Source organism: Ammodytes marinus, assembly GCF_949987685.1.
Source record: "Ammodytes marinus genome assembly, chromosome: 2".
In the NCBI taxonomy this organism is placed as follows: Eukaryota; Metazoa; Chordata; class Actinopteri; order Uranoscopiformes; family Ammodytidae; genus Ammodytes; species Ammodytes marinus.
Window position 1 is genome coordinate 28,803,338 of NC_137231.1, and position 20,000 is coordinate 28,823,337.

Here is a 20,000-nt window from a genome sequence, read left to right on the forward strand (position 1 = left end):
AATCACTTCTAAAAGGACACTTTATGAACCAAACATGGGAACTGGGGATAGTGTCCTTTATTGTTTGTTAATAGTGCGTGTGTGTGTGTGTGTGTGTGTGTGTGTGTGTGTGTGTGTGTGTGTGTGTGTTGTCTTTTTACAGAACACGAGAAACATAAGCTCTGCAGGACCGCTGACTACATGAACCTGCACTTCAAAGTCAAGTGGCTTTACAACGAGTATGTTAAAGACCTGCCAACCTTCGCAGACGTGGTGCCCGAGTACCCTTCGTAAGACACACACACACACACACACACACACACACACACACACACACACACACACACACACACACACACACACTCTCTCTCTCATTCACTCATTATCTCACACTTTCTTGGTCCACTTATCTTACACTTTCCCTGTCTCCTCAAGACAAAGGGTGTTTTTCTTGATTGATCTTTTTCATTCAATTGAGTTTGTTTTTTCCTTTAGATGCCTACGCAATGACCAACAACACACACACACACACACACACACACACACACACACACACACACACACACACACACAAAAATACTTATATGGATATAGCACTTTTCAAACAAAGTTACAATGTGCTTTACATTGGTTAAACATTTCAAACAATGATGACATTGAAGAAAATTAAATCAGGCAATTATAACAAGAACAACGTTACAAATTCAATACGAAACTAAAATCAATAAAACAAATTAAATAACACATAAGACATTATTTGAACAGGATATTTTTATTTTTGTTGAAAAGATAAGTTTTGAAAAATAATCTACTTCATGATTTTTTAGAATTAACCAAACTATTCGTCAAAGCATCACAATAGACTTCCAATATAAATGACTACAGCTCCGGTAAACATTAAGAGACCACTTAAAATGGTCAGTGTCTTACTCTTCAGAGGCAAATGTTTGAGTACAATGAACATTTTGGTTTTATAATATAAACTACTGACAACATTTCTACCAAATTCACAATAAAAATATTGTCATTAAGAGCACTTTCAAAAAGTAATGTAGAGATAAAGATTTAAGAAAAATCCAGACTGGTCCCTTCATTTTTCCCCGGGACTGGATATGCTTTTGTGTATCAAGCGTTATGGTTCACATCAAATAAAACCTAAAACAACATCATTTGTCTGTGTGTTATCATTGGTTAAAGGTGGTTCCTGCAGTTTGTCCTGGCCTGGCTGGCTGAGAACGAGGAGGTGTCCATGGAGTTCATGCACGGAGCGCTGGAGAGAGACAAGAGGGAAGGGGTGAGTCAAACAAACAACTAACACTATCTGCCTATTGGTCAGAAAGAAAGATTGAGGTTGAGATTGTTTCTGCATATCAGCTATCAGAAAATATGCTACCATGCAAATATTATTTTACTCTGCACGCATCCAGTCTGATGGCACAACTCCCAACTTATCCAAGAGAGTACACAGATTGAGATTTTATTGGGGAACTATAAGCTTAAGTGCTCATTGCCCCCGTTTGGCTCATAAAGATCATTGATCTATACGTTTATAGGAGTAAGAGAGACAGACTGCAGGATACAACAGCAGGACTCAGACACTGGGGGGATATTAGGCGTGGTTTTTCTTAAATTTCACAAAACTACAACACAAACTACCTCTCTGGCTGCCGTTTCGATTTCTACTTGAGCTGTTTAGCTGAATAACAGTGGTTAGAGCATCCCGCTAGAGTCTCATCATATCTTTACAACAGACCCAAAATCTGTCTAATTAAGTAAAAAAAAGCCAAAAAATTATATAAAAAAAAAACAATAAAATAACAGTGGTCTTCAAATGTCCTCTCCCTCCACCCCACAGTTCCTGGCTACGTCAGAGCATGCTCTGTTCTCCAGCTCGGTGGTTGACATCTTCACTCAGCTCAACCAGAGCTTTGAGATCATCAGGAAACTGGACTGCCCCGACCCCGCCGTGGTGGCACAGTACAACCGCCGCTTTGCTAAGGTCAGATTAGATGGGTTTGAAATTGAAAATGTCGGTTCCGTGACCACTCTCTCTGGCTAACATGTGTTCATGATTGATTTGTGTTCTATGGACCTTTAAAAATATATATTTAACCCCCAGCTTCTTCACAAAAAAATCCCGGAATTTTTTGTTACATATGTGTAATACTAAAAGCTTGTTTGTAATGTTACTGTTCTTTGCACGACTGATCGACTACATGGTTTGTTGGTTCGTAAACTAATTTGCATTATAGGCAAATACAAAAGCGTCTCCTTTCTTTCACAAACTTACTTAAACTGGTTTTTAGACTGAGTCAAACTAAAAGAGCAATTTAAAGACATTAAAATGAGGCTTTAGACACTGATTGTACCATTTTATTTTCAAAGCGCTCAGCTTCTCTTAACTTTTGTTAATGTGATAAAAGGAACGATTTTCAAAAGGCTAAGCTATCGTTTGTTAGTTTGAGCCCTTTCTTAATTAACTTGCTTGTGTGTGGAAATCAATACATCACTTCCTCTAAACAAAGATAGTTTACTACCTTGAGATCCAATCCTTAACTATGTAGAGGGGGAAAGAACCATGCATTTCTGACTTACAACTTAAGTGCTTCCCAGTGCAGTTTTAAATGGTGAGTCATCTCTTACACAGCTCCCATTCATTTGACTCTCTTCCAGTCTTCTGACCTTTCACATATTGACAGATGACTTTCAGCTATTCGTTTGAAAGATGCATGCAATGCAGAGGTTCTTTATTGGACCTGTGATATCATATTTTTTCTTCAAATTGAATTTAAGGGCAGTTGCTTTTAGGCATCGCCAATAAGTCTAACAAAGCTTTCTCTGCCAAAGAGTTGTGAGAGCACGTATTTGTGTGTGTGCGTGTGCGCCTGTGTGTGTGTGACGTGTGACGTGTGTGTGTGTGTGTGTGTGTGTGTGTGTGTGTGTGTGTGTGTGTGTGTGTGTGTGTGTGTGTGTGTGTGTGTGTGTGTGTGTGTGTGTGTGTGTGTGTGTGATGGCTAAATCGATATTGGACTCATTAAATAAAGAATGGCTAATGTAAGCCATCACTCTGAGCTGTCCATTTCACCGTCCCAAACCCTCGAACCCCTTTTCATCTTCTACCACTCCACTCATGGTAAATCTCTCTCTCTGTCCCTCTCTCTCTCTCTCCCTCTCTCCTTCTCTCTGTCTCTCTCTCTCAATACTTTTCCATCTATTCCATGTCTTAGCTATTCGTTTGTTTTTCATCTACTCTTCTATTACTTGCTTGCTGACTTGTTAAAGGTGCAGTGTGTAAAAAGAGTGTGTAAATTGGTGTTTTTCAGAACAGACTTGGTAGAAATGGAATAAAATATCCATAAGTACAGTACATCCTAATTAGTGTATAATCGATTGAAATTGAATGTTCCTTTTTTATGTCATTAGAAAGAGCCTTTTTTTATCTACATGTGAGTGGGACGTGCCGCCATTTTGCACCGCCATGTTTCTACAGTAGCATAGGATGGACCAACTTAACGGCCTTGTGCATTTTTAGGAAAAAGAGATTTGGAATTGCACCTTTTGAAAGACGTAGAAGAAATACTGTAGAATAAATAACTTGATACATCTTCACCTCATCACTTGATATTGTGGAAAGACTTGAGGCAGTGGTGGATGATGCCATCTTTAGTAACTACAGCTTCTTGTCCTTGAAGGCCACCGTAGCTTCTGTAAGTTCTCAGAATGGGAGCAGTTAGCAAGGGAGTGTTGCTGTCTAGATCTTTCACCACTATAGATGATGCCAAAATACTTCTATATTACACACTGTACCTTTAAAATCAATACCTGCCTTTATTTCTATCTTCTCTCCATATCTTGTCAAGTTTTTCTCACTTTTTCCTCCCCCTTATCCACCTATTATTCATTATTCTTCCAATCTCTTGCCCTATATTCACCTATAGACTTTTGTGTGCAGTGTGAGATGTCAGTATAAGCTCTTAACACAATAAAGTGAGAGTCAGCTCCGAATATATGTCGAGATGAAACCGTACTAAGTAATGCAGGCAGCTATCAGGCCCAATGTTTAATGCATGAGTGTGAGAGGGACTATCTGGTTGAGTCAGCAGAAACACACAGGGAAACCTCACACACAAGCCTTTGAGACGTTATGGAGTAACACGCAGCACTAAATGTCATTCCCCTGCTGTCCCCCGAGTCACAATCGATGAATTAACTGGCTGATTTATTTATTTTAAAGTCCCCCTGTGGAGTTTTTCTCTCTGTCAACAAACAGTTTTTCACCCAAAATGCATTGTGGGCTCTCCTTAGCGCCTCGCAAAACACATCAGCTGCTGGATTTACTACATCGTTAAACGTTCGCTAATACTTTTTTAATCATGTTCAATCATTTTAAAGTTGGGAAAGCCTGCATTTTCTTGCGTTAGTTTAGTTGATGCCGTGCTTCCTTACACGCCGAATTAATGCAAATAGCTGTCGGTATAATGAATGGTGATAGATATGTGGCCAGTTATTAAGGTAAACACACTGATTTGATAGGCAGGACTAGTTAGCAACCGATGATAAACGGTATTTGAATGTCTTAAAGGGCACCCATGCACGCTGCATTTCTGTGCATCTGTGCATTGCTCCTATACAACCATATTTAACGTACATTATCAAAATATTACTTATTTTTTTTAATACTCTGAACCAAACATCTCCACTTCCTAAACAACACGTACATCAATTTAATTTTTTCCATTGCCATTCTTAACACAATTCTGAATGTTGTTACACAAGGATTTGTTCATATGTTGTTAATTGACCGATTTGTGATACATTTTGTTCTTAAAATGCTGAAAATAAAAATACATGTTTAAGACCTGTACATAGCCATTTTAGATTTATAGAATTATATGAATAAAATCGGAAACTTTTTTAATAGTTTTATACATTTGACTTGGACTTACCCCAAAGGAATCGAGACTTTCTCTGACAGACTAAAGTCTTGACTTATTTGAAATGTCTCCAAAATATGTATGAAACCTAGTCTGGAAATCCAGACCTGCCGCTGGCAAATAAAATTTGCTGCGCCTGTTGGTCTGGACACTCTCCATTGAAGCTCATTAAATATGTCAGAAAATTCTGAGCTACGTTTCAATTGGTTCTTTTGGTTGTAGTGCTATCCAATTGCGTGTAGTGGTATTTGAAATGCACGCGTAGGTGCCGCCCCTTGAGTTGGGAAGGTCTATTGATCGTGGCCAGACCGTCTATCGTTCTAGATATGGGTCTGGATGTCCAGGCTATAAGATTACAAATTACAGATTACAGGTCCCATTTTTGACCTCTTGTCAAGTCAACATATGATGCCAACCAAGTTCAAACAGCTGTGTCCTCATCTGACTGAATAACTCAAACTAAAAGAGTCAATAATATCACTGTTCATATTCACTTCTGCAGGGATTCCCAGAGCAAAAAGATGTCCTAACTGTGTGTGTGTGTGTGTGTGTGTGTGTGTGTGTGTGTGTGTGTGTGTGTGTGTGTGTGTGTGTGTGTGTGTGTGTGTGTGTGTGTGTGTGTGTGTGTGTGTGTGTGTGTGTGTGTGTGTGTGTGTGTGTGTGTGCGTGTGCGTGCATGCGTGCGTGTGTGTGTGTTATCTTGTGCCCACAGACGATCACCAAAGTGCTGCTGCAGTACAGCGCCCTGCTGTCCAAGAGCTTTCCCTCCTACTGTGAGAAGGAGAAGATAGTGAGTAACTGCTGTGTCCCCACTCTGCTACCAAAACCAGCTCACTCACTCTATCACTGATTTTGGGAGAAAATAACCAAGCACTTTTAAAGCTATGGTGCACTTTACGTGGAGTGGATTCATATGTTAGCTGCCCACACGTTTAGCTCTTTAAAGCTATAGTGTGTAACTTATCGGCGCTCCTTCGGATTTTTCTGAGCTCCAGTGTCGGGGGGACAACACCAGTTTGTAAATGCTGCCATACTGAAAAAAATACAGAGTTTTGTGGAGCTGATAGGCGTAATCAATTTTGTGTCAACTCGTTTGGCGATGGCTTGAATTTAACCGACAGTCATTCATATGGAAAAGTTACGCTCTATAGCTTTAACTTCTTTCTTTGTTGTGTTAACTTTGGTTGGTTCTTTCATTAATTTGCTGTGTTATATTGACTGTTGTCTTGACTTTTCCCTTCCTCATCCATCTCCCACCTCCAGCCCTGTGTGTTGATGAACAACATCCAGCAGATGAGGGTCCTGTTGGAAAAGATGTTTGAGTCCATGGGTGCTAAACAGGTGAGCAGTAACAGACGCACACACACACACACAAACGCACATGCACACATGCATGCACAGTTGTACACACACACAAAAACTCACACACACACACACATACACACACACACACACACACACACACACACACACACACACACACACACACACTTTGTACCTCATTGATTTTAATCATATGCTGGTGGGACCTTGTTTTCGACCTGCTGCTTCTGATTTCAGTGATGAGGTATTTCTCTCTGGTTCAAGTGAAAAATGTTCAAATGAAGACATGAAGTGTTTTGGGATTCTTTGTAGGACTTAAAGCATTCACCATAATGTTCTTTTTTCTACAAGGTGTTTTAACGTGGCTTTCCTCGTTACATTTGTGGGAAAAGGGTGGTGTGCAAAACAAACTTTGGTACAGACAATAGTTTGTGCGAGTGCAGAGTTTTTTCGAGACAATGTTTTGAAGATGAAATAGTTCACTCTGCCACTGTCAGCTTGCACCATTTTAAATTTGGGGGATTTGATTTGTGTATTACAGATGTTCAAACCGTAGGCATTTCCTAAAACTGTGCCAATAAAAAAAAATATATATATATATATATACTCTTCATGTTTTCCTAGTACATAGACAAAGCTATTCGGGTCAGCTCACCATCCTCCAGGTGTGACCTAATTACTGGTTTTGGAGCCATTTAATATATATTTGGGTTCATCGGACGCTACCAGGAGAAACAGAAACAGAGCTGGATTTTATATACTGTAGCACCTAAAAAAAAACGGTTTTTGAAATGGGAATAAATCTCCAGTATATATGCGTCTTCAGTGAAAGTCTTGTGAGAAGTTTCCCCCCTTGCAACTTGAACTTTTTCAAACTTTCATAATATATCTTTGGAAAATGAATAGTAGTCAAAAATGATACAGTAGGTGTGCTCCCGTGGTGTAGTGGATAAAGCACGTACCATAAGGGCTCAGCCCTTGTGTTCGACTGTCAAATAAAAGGTTAAAACACCTAACAAAAATATATTTCAAAAAAATTATACAGTAGCTTATTTTGTTTTAGTCATTTGTTTGGAGATGAAAGTTCAGCGGGTGTTAAAAGAAATGTGTGTGCATGTGAGTATAGTCGGCAAGTTGATTTACGTAACGTGAAATTGAGCGTGTGTCTTTGTTTCTGCAGTTTACGGCAGAGGAGGAGATGGTATGTCTAGGTTTTTATTATTTGTCCACTCTCCTTTTTTCCCCTGTTACTCCTGGAACCCAAACATCCAAAATGACCAATAACAAGTTTATGAAAAACCTTCTCCAAAACTACATTCCAGCTGTCGAAGCTCCTTAAACCCAGTAGTGTGTGTGCGTGTGTGCGTGTGTGTTCATGTGTGTGTCTTTTCTTAGCTTGATTCCTACCATTCAATCCTTCCTAGACTCCCAGTTTTCACTCAATTTTGTCTTAATATCTTCCACTTGATATGATTTATGTCTGAAATGACTTTTTCCAAAAGCTTGAGAACGAGGAGGAGCCTGAGGAGTTTGATGAGGAGGTGGGTCCACCTGTTGGTTCTGTCACCAACTCAAATCTGCATTTGTTCAGTTTGGATAGAATTACATTTAACGTACTATTATTTTAAATTGATTTGACACACGCAGGTGTACTAAGCTAGATGAACAGTGTCATTGGGTACACTTGAGAGTTTTTCTTGCTACAACATGCCCAAATATTTGTATATGAGAAAAGGTCCATTACTTTAGTGTGGAGTGTTTAAAATAGATTTTTCTTTGATATAGAAAAACAAATATTTTCTGTCCATCTTGGAGATGATAACTTCCTGTTGTTAAATTGCAGATACACTGAATAGACAAAAGTATATGGACGCCAAACACGTTATACACATAAGTTGAATATGTATTTCATACAGTATGGGAAGCTTTAACAAATACCATTCTTCTGGGAAGGCGTTCCGAAAATGTTGGAACCCCGAAAATGTTGTTATGTTATGTAGTTCTTATAAAATTTGATGGTTTCCAAGTCAAATAATCTATTCGCCGTTTCGAGTTTGTGACATAGCTTAATTTCTAATGAGTTTTTAACAAATTTAAACAAAAAATACTGTCATTGGAAGTGAGTTTGAGCTGGTGGCTCTATCATCTCTATCATCATTATCATAAATTAGAGCCTCATTTAGTTAATTGCTTAAGTGAACGCCAACTTCATCAGACAGTGACACTGAAACAGTACACAGAAACAGTACACTTTATTCAGCAGAGCAAGAATCTCTTATAAGACTGTCTTATAAAATGCATTCTTTTTTATTCTTCATATAATCACATTTTCTTTGTCCTACATTTTATATCATTTGTGTGTTTTTATTTTCTGTGTATGTCCACCGCCACCAGGCCATGAGTGAGAAAGGCGGGGAGGATGATATGGTGGGTAGCAACAAGCTGCCAGCAGAGAAAAAACACCTACACTTTTACATTCACTTTTGTTTTTGCTGGTTTAATTCTGTATTGTTCGTTTTGATTATTATTATTTTTTTTTTATCTCATTTCACTTTTTTCTTTTCTTATTCTTTTGTCCATTGCAACACTAGTCTGGCTGCTCAGACTCAGAGGGATCGGAGGTAAGAGGGAAACGTTGCGAAGTAAAAAAACTTTTTTAAACCCTTATCCAAGTCTGAATTTGTCTAGTTAGCAATGCTAATCAAGCATTAGTGTAAACTTGGATTATCAACATACAGTAGTTTCCCACTCCCAGATGCACTGTTTGGCTCAAATACAAAAGATGAAGCCCCAAGACCCTATATATGGCATAGTGTTAGAAAGCAAAGTTTTGCATTTCTTATGTATTCTGTTTAAGGAAAAACGTTTGTTCATATTGTTTAAGCGATCTGAGTGAGAGAAGAGTGCTATATAAATAAAATGTATTATTATTATTATTATTATTATTATAACAAAACATCAACTGTCCACGCTAACAGGATAACATTACCAAATATTTTAAAATAATTTCTGGCCATTATTTAGCCATTATCCCTCCTTTATAAACTCCCCACCTGCCCTTCTTTTATACAAACATGATAAGTCCCTTCACATCCCTGACGCCAAAACCTCCATAAAGCTGCTGGTGCCACATGTTAGCCAAGCTCTTAACACAGCCTGACACAGCCTCCCTCCTCTAGTGGGTGCTTAACTGGCTAGACAGTGGGCGGCCTGGTAATTAGATTTGATTGTGTTTGAACATTTTGCATTTAGCAGCCACTAAATGGCTCCTGAAACGGGTTTTAGTTTGTCTGCTGTCTGCGGGGGGCATGTGCCATGTCAGAGAGTCACACATCTTAACAGTTTATAACAGTGAAATAGGCTGCTCCTTTGTTACAAACAGGATATCAAATTACATGTCTGTGTATGATGTGTTTGGTTATGAATAAAGCAGTGCTGTACAAGTATTTCAGCTTGTGCACAAAAAAATATTACCTCACTTTTTACGGGAAATTAATGGGGTTTCATGATAAATGATAACAGCAAGACAAACTTGATTAAATTTTCACATGGACACCTACATGTTTTAAGAAAGGCTTGGGGCTTTCTGTATTTTGGTGATAAAATTCTAGTATGTAGAAAGTAACTGTTAATGTGCTAAACCTTGGTTTTAGGGTTATCGACAGAATGAGGTTTATTATCTAGACATGCGGTTTGTGTGTGTGTGTGTGTGTGTGTGTGTGTGTGTGTGTGTGTGTGTGTGTGTGTGTGTGTGTGTGTGTGTGTGTGTGTGTGTGTGTGTGTGTGTGTGTGTGTGTGTGTGTGTGTGTGTGTGTGTGTGTGTGAGCCCGTGTGTGAGCCTGTGTGTTTTCAGCAGTACAGCTGTGGCCAATTGATCTGTTCAAATGTTTCCTGCAGAGTTTTTTTCATTCTTTTAAACATGTCTTGCTCTTCCTTCGATCACACAGCTGTTGATGGCACAAAAAAAAATTTGACCTCAGTTGTGGCCTTTGCCAGCTGTGAAGTTATGAAATATATTGGATTTTTCACAGTTGCCTTGTAAAGAAAACAACTTAACGATTTCTACAAAAAAGGCTTGATTGCTGACACTGTCCTGTCATGTACTTGTCCCGTAGGTTGACAACAAAGACAAGGAGGACAAGGTTGGTTGGTCAGGAGAAGTCACAGTTCAGTGAAATCAGGACCTTGTGCGTTTTGTTAGGATGTTGTGTTGTGTGTATGTATTTAATATAATTTGCTTGTGTGTGTGTGTGTGTGTGTGTGTGTGTGTGTGTGTGTGTGTGTGTGTGTGTGTGTGTGTGTGTATTGTGAGTTTGTGTGTGTGTGTGTGTGTGTGTGTGTGTGTGTGTGTATTGTGAGTTTGTGTGTGTGTGTGTGTGTGTGTGTGTGTGTGTGTGTGTGTGTGTGTGTGTGTGTGTGTGTATTGTGAGTTTGTGTGTGTGTGTTGTGTGTGTGTGTTTGTGCTGTGTGCGTGACGTAGAGTCACCTGTATGTTTAAGTTCTCTTTTTATCTGTTGTTAATATTAGCAGTTGTATTATTTACAAAATATGTATGTAGGTTTAGGTTATTTTTTTAAATTCCAAAAATAATTTAGAATTAAACTGCAAGCCTTATTTATACACTGAATAGTCAGTATAAGAGTGGATACTGTTTGTCTTAGATTAATTTATATTAAAAACCCATTAGGCTTTTTTTATATACTGTATATACAGTATGCATAACCCCAAATGACATAAGAGGGAAAAAAAATAATTCAAATCATGGACACTTTTACCAACCCAGAATTGAGAGCAGAAAGTCTCCATTTGGAGTGTGATATTGTTCCTATTTAATAATTTTAAGATTTTGTGTAGAATCAGCCTTTTGTAGTCTTAAGACCATGGGTAATTGGAGTGAACCAACTGCACCCCTATGGGCATCATTGCTTGGTTCCCTCACTGTCTCCTAATGGTAAAAGTCCTGCATTTGTCGCTTGTAAAATGCAGATAAGCATCTCTGCTCAAACATTAAAATACTTCTTTCCACCGTACATCTTATATTTTTAGTTTGCAGCACTAGCACAATGCCTCGGGGCAAATATATGAAGTTAAAGTGGGGCACGTTAAACTTAAAATTGTGCTACTGAAAAGTAAATGCGGCACTGAGCTCTCACGCAAGCTAAAATAGTGCTGGGAAATTAGAGCTCTTCTTGTATGATAGTTATCCTGGTTGATTTTACTGGTAGTAGATTTTTAGTGTGTGTGTTTTTTTTACGTTGTGCTGAGAGTTGTATGTGTCCTCCAATAGGATGGCTCGTCAGCCTATGATGACAGTGAGGAGGAGACGGAGAAGGTTTGCATGTGTTAACGATATGGGTTTACAATAACGTTTCATTCACCAACCTCTCCTCTCCTGCCAACTGTCATCTCAGAACTCAATGAAATCCATGTGGTAGATAGATACGTCTCATTTGTTTGTATTGTGTGTGTGTGTGTGTGTGTTTCTAGCATTTTTAACATAGCTCACTCATAAATGTGTGTGTGTGTGTGTGTGTGTGTGTGTGTGTGTGTGTGTGTGTGTGTGTGTGTGTGTGTGTGTGTGTGTGTGTGTGTGTGTGTGTGTGTGTGTGTGTGTGTGTGTGTGTGTGTGTGTGTGTGTGTGTGTGTGTGTGTGTGCGCGTTTGTGTGGGAGAGAGAGAGAGCAGCTATACTATACGACTTGTTAATTTCCCCACATTTTCTTTCCGTCTTCATAATCAGCACCATTCTCTTATTGTTTTCCATATCAATTTGATTTTCTGTTTGTCTTTCCTTTGTTAATATGTCTTTGTTTCATTCCTGTCTTTGTCCCAAAGCTGGATAAGGAGAAGGTGAGCTTTCAGTCAACTGGTGTACTTCACTTTGACACTCAGGGATGATTAATGTTTTCTCATGGTTTCGTTTGAATGAATTTTATTTCATTCATTAATATCATTTGTCTTTTTCTTTTTCTGTTTTTTTCATCTTCCTAGTCTGATTCCAAGAAGGAGAAGGTGTGTTTGCAACTCAGCTGTGTACATTTTCAAGCATTTAGAGATCTCATAGCTTCGTCATGTCTGAAGGTGTTAAATCCTGAGTGTGTTTCAAGGAGAGAAACATCATGTGCTCTTAACCTTCATCCTACCAACACATTTAAAAAACATTTACTTTACTGCCAGGGGTCCCATGGAGACCCTAAGAATAAACTACAGTCAGAAACAACAGTCATAGGTGGAATGAGGGGTAAAATGTCAAATGCTTGTTTTTAGCTAAGTTGTTATGACTTCTCAGAGTGGTGAGGATGTGAGCGCTGAAGCCGGATATAGCAACTGTGAATCAGCAATACTGGCTGTGTGTGTGTGTGTGTGTGTGTGTGTGTGTGTGTGTTAGTGTGTGTGTGTGTGTGTGTGTGTGTGTGTGTGTGTGTGTGTGTGTGTGTGTGTGTGTGTGTGTGAACCTGTTTATACTAGTGTTTCTAGCATCTTATTCAAAGCTCACTCATAAATGTGTGTGTGTGTGTGTGTGTGTGTGTGTGTGTGTGTGTGTGTGTGTGTGTGTGTGTGTGTGTGTGTGTGTCCTTGCAGGCTGAAAAGAAAGACAGAGAGAAGCAGGTTGGTTGTAATCTGCCCCATTCGCCACCACTTTCTACTCAGTCTAGCCTCCCTATTATATTCTTTATTCCCCCTGTACTATTCACTATATCTCTCATCTTTGTAGTATTTAGTTTGAATGCACTTAGCTATTGACTTCCCTGTGCACACCATAATTGCAAATAATACAATACTTTTATTTTGTTAAAAGCTATCGCTCAATAGAAGGGTATATACTGTGTGTGGGAGAACAATTATAGATAAATGGCGAATGGATTTCTTTTCAAATGTTTTTCTTTCCTTGTTTCTTCCCCAAGGAGGACAATAAAAGCAAACAGGTGGGTGTCCCTAGACGCTAACAAATCCCTGTCCTTTAATTATATGGTGATATCGAGCCCTGCAGACAAAGTAAAGTAGAGATTGTTTATAATGTAGAAGCTTCAGTGTGCCCTAATACAAGGTCCTTCAATAGGGATCTTTCTCAGGTTTGGTCTGTGTTCATAATTTGTATCGATGTTTGACGGTCTGCCCACTTTGGCTAAGAGGCCCAATGTTCCCTTTGTATGTCCCGACTAATAGTTGAAAAACACTGTCAGACATGGGAAGGGGAGTTTGGCATCAGGTATTATATTAAACATTAAAGGTGGAGTTAGCGATTCTGGAGAATGCTTGTTGTCAAAATCAGTGATTTGATCTGCTACCCGTCCGTACTGTGTGTGCACTGAAAACAAGTCCAGTGTTAATGCACAGTCTATAGGCTCGGTAAACTGGTATGTAGGCTGTGTATTAACATTGCTTCCGCGCAAAACACAGTATCGACAGGTAGCAGATCTTGAGGAGATTTTCACTGTTTTTGACAAAAAGGGATTTTGACAACAAGTATTCTCCAGAATCACAACTAAAAAAAAAGGGAAAAGTTGATAACAAAAAATTAAAAAACCTTGCCCGGCTTTGGAATTGGAAGAACGTTTAACGTGTAAGCTCATGTTTAAGAAAATAGTTGCTTCCAACTTTGACCATTTGTTGCGTGTGCTTGAGTGTGTGAGTGTATAGCAGCCTTGGGATGAGTGTGTGACGTCCAATTAAACAGAGCGCTATCTTACAAATGACTCAGAATATTTCCCGGGATCCAAAACAAAGAAACATAAACCCATTTGCCAGAACACTTGATTTTGACTTTGGCAGAGGCCCATTCACACTGGTGACATTGACAGAACACATGCCCGTAGAGGACGACCATCTAATGATTTATTTTGTCTATTTTTCTCACCAGTCGAAGGAGGAAGTAAACAAGGTTTGTCCGACTAGTCTCCCTTTTCTCCTCTGTAGAACTGTTCCTTCTGATTCCCCCTCTTAGATGCTATACATTCAGACTGTTCACCTTGGTGCAGTAGACATCCCTGGCTTACTTTATATGGTTCCATCCACATGTTTTTAAGCTAAATAACTAAGTAGCCTAATGTCATTCAAAAAATGCCTTTTGGAAACATTGAAATTTGATTGAATAATAGCTTCATATGTGGCTATTAGCAACATTAAAATAGGTGCAATATGGATCCTTTCCTTGTAGACAGCATCCATTTTGGCTAACACACTTTTTTCCGCAAATGTTTTTCTTGAATGTTGTGCGAGTCAGTGTGTAAATGAATGGAAACACTTTCAAATGTCTGAAATCTATTCTACATATCAATTTGTAAAACAACGTCACTATATGTGACATCACTACACACATGTTTTTATTTGTTTCAAAGCTGTTAGATGGAAATGCATTTTCACCTGCTTTATTCACGTGAACGTTTTGAGAGAACTTCAGATCATTCGATTGACATGCTTGGCCAGTCCATAAACTTTATCCCCTCAGCTTCTTTAGCAAGGCAGTGGTCATCTTGGAGGTGTGTTTGGGGTCGTTATCATGTTGGAAGACATTAATGGCTGTGTGCTGAGTTATTTTGAGGGGACAGTAAATTTACACTGTTGCTGTACACTGACTATTAAACATTGTGTCATTTATTCAAATCAAATCAAATCAGTTTTATTTGTATAGCCCAATATCACAAATTGACATTTGCCTCAGTGGTCTTTACATTCCATACAATATGACACCCTGCCCTTACACCCTTAGCTCGGCTGAGAAAAAACTCACAGTAAAAAATGTTTATTCAGTGTTGTCCCATGAAAAGATATAATTAAATATTTGAAAAAATGTGAGGGGTGTACTCACTTTTGTAAGATACTGTAGATTTGTGGATATGAAACACAAGGGTACAAATAAGTACCCCAATATTGCGGGTACTGCTCCAAGCCACTGTACCCCTTTAGGTACAATAACGTGTCTTGTTTTCTGAGAGTGTTTTTTGGGATGACGTCATTGTGAAGTAGTGAAATATGAAGTTGTTCAGGTGATGTCAGTTGTCCCCTTATGTCTTGTTGCAATAAACAAAAAAAGCTTTTATCAAAATCACCCACTCACCCTTACCCAATCCAGCGGACAATATCCTAAAAACATACCCATAAATAAAACCCTTTTTACGCTACTCTTACCAACTGTATACCTCAATGTGTAACCCTGTGTATGTGAAGTATTTTGTTTTAATTATCGTTATGATCCTGCAGTATTGTGTGATTTTTTATTTTTTATTTTTTTACTTTTTTGTATTTTTGTGTCTTTCTCGTTTTCCCTTTTCTGTCTTTCCGGAAAAGACTGAAGCCACAGCGGCCACAAAGAAGGTACAGTTGTGTTGTAGAGAGAGTTAAGAGAGTCGAACAAAAATACTTATTAACTGCAAAGGATTTGTGTAATTTTAAGCTTGTGTGTGTGTGTGTGTGTGTGTGTGTGTGTGTGTGTGTGTGTGTGTGTGTGTGTGTGTGTGTGTGTTTGTGTTTGCACCGACTTGTATGTGTGTTTTTATTCTGAAAAGCAATTCTTCTTCCTCAGTCAGCCAACTTATTTCTCCGTCATGAAGTCCTTAAGAATTACTCTGATGTATTGAGGATTTGTACCTATTAGAAACGTACATCTGAAATGGTGCTATGTGCATGCACTGCATTTAATGTATTCACTTTGGATTCATCTCCCTGTCTTAACATTGGAGACACTATTCCATTCATCTTTCAAGAGCACCTCCAACACCTCTCCTCTAAAAGCTCATAAAGATCTTTAACTACTTTGTATGACAGTTTGCATAAACACAACTCGACATTCCATTTTTTATTTTATTTTTGTAAGTGGGCAGTCCAACCTTTACACTTTACTCACTGCAACATTTCTCAATTAAATTCCTGAGATACTAAAAAACACTGTCACTTGAAAGTCATGGCCCTGCTTTAGGCCTATTTATATGTAATGGCAGTTTGCCCAACGTCCTCTATCTTATAACGGTTGTACAGTTATCGATGGCACACTTTACAACGGAGACACTTGTGAGGCCTCATCTTGCTTGGCTGGTGTGTACCTGTTGTGCACACTTGAGGTTTGGCATACTAATAATATAAGTATGCACTATGTAACATTGTGAAGAAAAGTGCTATATAAATAAAGTTTATTATCTTTATTATAATGAGCTCCAAGCTATATTTCACATATTTATTGATGGTATGTTACCAGGCCCCAAGTTTATCCTACAGCTTTAGTTTTAGATAAATTGCAGTTTATTGAATGGTCATGAGTCACAATAATTCAATAATCAGTCAAATACATACAGGAAGGACACCAGCTGTCACAGGTACTTCCTGGTTCCTTTCCAGTATGTACTTGATTCTAAAATGACATAACGTGTAAAAATCTAGAGCGCAACATAACGTGGTAAAGTTAAGTTAAGTTAAGTTATCTTTATTTGTCAGTTGTACACGAGGCACATTGAAATTAAATAAACAAGTCCCAACAAGCACACAGGAGCATTTAGTGATGTTGTAAAGTTCATATTTTGACCTGCTGCCCTTGACTACCAGTGTTTGAGCTAAGCTAACCTGGATGAGCAACTTTTGCTAATGTCTTTATCAAAAATGCATGCACAGTTACAGGAATGGTCTCTATCGCCTTTTTCTTGAACCTGAGAGCAAGACAAAAAGCTAATCATTTTAAATGTCTTACTATTTCCTTGAACAGTGTGTAAGGGTTAGCTATTTATAGACCCTTCTTTCCTCCATATATCTCCTCACACGTTATGTTATGTCCCACTGGGTTTAATACCTGTCATTATGTTCAATCAATTAAATTAATACATTTCTGCGATCACGAAAATGTCTTCACTGAGGAAAGAGTGACGGCCGCCCGCTGTCAAATTACACTTAATGTAGAAAGAGAGACATTTTCGGCGTCTCGTCATATGTATTTAAAAACCTTCAGAAAGTATCTGCTCTTTTCAGCCGTGGTGAATTAGTTTGAAGAGGCTTGAATGAGCCTGTCATTTGTTTCATCTCGTTGCATATTCAAATTCATCTCAGTTGAAATCTTGTTCGGTCGGGATCTTCTCAATTTGCATTTCACGCAGCATTTCTTTCCTGTTTACTCATGTGTACACATTCGTCATCACACACACATACATACACACTCACACAGACACACACACACACATGCTGTGAGTCGCTGTATGTCTGACTCATACGCTTACTGTAGTATCAATGTGTCACTCATTGACACAGAGAATGAGTGTAGTGTGTCGTGGGTGTTACACACTTTCTCTCACTCAACACCTCTACACAGTACACTCAATAAGTATTTGTGCAATATTCTCCCCCATTGACATCTGTTTATAAATACTTATTCTTCTGCAAACTGTGTGACTAAGGATATGAAGACATTGGGGGAAAAAAGTGGGATACAACACAAATACAAATGGATGCACTGGACTTTGAAACCATAGCTGATGAGTGACATTTAAGAGTTTCGACAATCAATATGGCTTTCTATCTGATTGTAAAGGCTTAAAATAACCTGATATCCCCTTTCTCTCTCTCTCTCTTTCCCTCTCTCCCTCTCTCTCGCTCTTTGTCTGTCTGTCTCTCCCTATCTCTCTCTCTCTTCCTTTCTCTCTGTCTCTCTTTCTCTATCCTCTCTCTCCTATCTTTCCCTCTCTCTCTCTCCCTCTCTTTCTCTCTCTTTCTCTCTCCTCTCTCTCTCTCCCTCCCTCTCTCTCTATCTCCCTCCCCCTCTCTCTGTCTCTCTCCCTCTCTCTCTCCTCCTGTTGATCATGTGTGTGTCACAGCTGGATACAGAAGCCGCTGACATCCTCAACGATCTGCAGGTGAAGCTCAACACCGTCCTCGAGAACTTCAGCATGATATTTGCCAGGAGGTAAAACACACACACACACACACACACACACACACAAACACAAACACACTCACACACACAAACACACTTTTCTACATCCTAAGACTTCCAAAAAGTAAATTTATCATTTTTTGTTCAGAAAGTTTTTCAGACATTTTCCACACTGACATTCTGACCAACTTAGTTTGGTTTGTTATCTGTATGATGGAGGATTAGTCGGTACAACTGTTATTGTTTGAAATTCATAGTACCGGTATGTATGCACGCACGCACACACACACACACACACACACACACACACACTCACACAAACACACACACACACACACACACACGCACGCACGCACACACACACACACACACTCACACAAAGACACACACAAACACATTTTACTGTGGTATGTGAGGAACAAGCCTCTTCCAATCTTGCAGAACTTTCCCCGTCTGTAAGTGTCTCTGTCTCCTCTCTTGTAGTTTCCAGAGCCGTATCACGGGCTGTATGCGTCAGATGGCAGAGATCCTCTACCAGATCAAAGGCCCGCCCAACCGCAACACAGCCGAGGCCGACGCAGACGCCATGCTCAGGCCGCTCATGGAGTTCCTGGATGGGAAGTAAGTCCACACATTGGCACACATACTCCTCGAGCTCCTGTTGTAAACTACTGGTAGAGTTCTACTGGGTTCTTTTTTTAACTTTTAAAGGGTCACATGTCATGCTCTTTTTCAGGTTCAAAAATCTTAATTTGCGTTTCTACTATAAACCGTTATCATGGTGCAGAGTCCCAAAAAAACTTTATATTTCTCACAGTGACATTGTTGAACCTCGTTTTCAGCCTCTGTATGAAACGCTCCGTTTTTAGAGCCCATCTCATACAGGGAAAAATTCTGACACAGGTTTTGTGAAAGGTGACGGTGGAGAAAAATAATTCGTTTTTTTCTCATACTTGTGTGTGTGTGTGTGTGTGTGTGTGTGTGTGTGTGTGTGTGTGTGTGTGTGTGTGTGTGTGTGTGTGTGTGTGTGTGTGTGTGTGTGTGTGTGTGTGTGTGTGTGTGTGTGTGTGTGTGTGTGTGTGTGTGTGTGTGTGTGTGTGTGTGTGTGTGTGTGTGTGTGTGTGTGTGTGTGATCCAGTCTGAGTATCTTTGCCGACACCTGTGAGAAGACGGTGCTGAAGAGGATTCTGAAGGATCTGTGGAAGGTTGTGTTGAGCAGCTTGGAGAAAACCATCGTCCTGCCGCAAAGCAACGACAGCCTGGTGAGTACAGAAACCCTTAACCAACCATAAAGGAGTATTACACCTATTCAGCGTCAACTTCCTATAACATGGTTGCTGCACTCAAAACAATGGACAGTTTAAGATCCCAAAGAATAGGAGATAATGACCTTTTTACTTTTCTTTTTTAAACTATTTTTGGGACATTTTTGCCTTCTTCTTTTACTCCATTGCACAACATCTTTTCATTGTCAAACTTTTAGTCTTCAGGCCCAAAGTCTGTGCTGTCCAGGGGCTATCTAAACCAGTTCCCATTGCCAGACAATCATTATCTTTTTTTAATTATCCATGACTGTGCTCTACCTCCATCTTGTGGTGGTTGTCAGCAAGTTTGTTTTCCTTTTGCAACATCTTGAATGAATGTTTTGTTCGATTTTGTACAGTTTGTGTTTTTATACAGAAAATTGTGAAGTACAAAGAAAATATGACATGAAGCCTCAGTATAATAATCCCTCTTTAACCACTTAACCTCTCTCTCTCTCTCTCTCTCTCTCTCTCTCTCTCTCTCTCTCTCTCTCTCTCTCTCTCTCTCTCTCTCTCTATCTCTCTCTCTCTCTCTCTCTCTCTCTCTCTGCAGGGCGCCCAGCTCGCCAAAGGACTTTCTAGTCTCAAGGTAATACACGCAGGCTGTAGA

General features: G+C 39.3%; 1 protein-coding gene across 1 annotated transcript in view; it reads left to right on the forward strand.

Annotated features, from left to right (window-relative positions):
• LOC307260273 (protein unc-13 homolog B-like) overlaps nucleotides 1-20,000 on the forward strand; it is a gene marked incomplete at both ends in the record, with an annotated part of 49,713 nt that overhangs the window by 25,734 nt on the left and 3,979 nt on the right. The window contains 10 exons of the mRNA XM_080040466.1: nucleotides 143-269; nucleotides 1,177-1,273; nucleotides 1,835-1,978; nucleotides 5,626-5,703; nucleotides 6,177-6,254; nucleotides 15,524-15,550; nucleotides 18,028-18,116; nucleotides 18,570-18,707; nucleotides 19,225-19,348; nucleotides 19,944-19,979. Of these exons, the coding sequence (XP_079896592.1) occupies nucleotides 143-269; nucleotides 1,177-1,273; nucleotides 1,835-1,978; nucleotides 5,626-5,703; nucleotides 6,177-6,254; nucleotides 15,524-15,550; nucleotides 18,028-18,116; nucleotides 18,570-18,707; nucleotides 19,225-19,348; nucleotides 19,944-19,979 (938 nt within the window). The remainder of the gene's footprint in view (nucleotides 1-142; nucleotides 270-1,176; nucleotides 1,274-1,834; nucleotides 1,979-5,625; nucleotides 5,704-6,176; nucleotides 6,255-15,523; nucleotides 15,551-18,027; nucleotides 18,117-18,569; nucleotides 18,708-19,224; nucleotides 19,349-19,943; nucleotides 19,980-20,000) is intronic.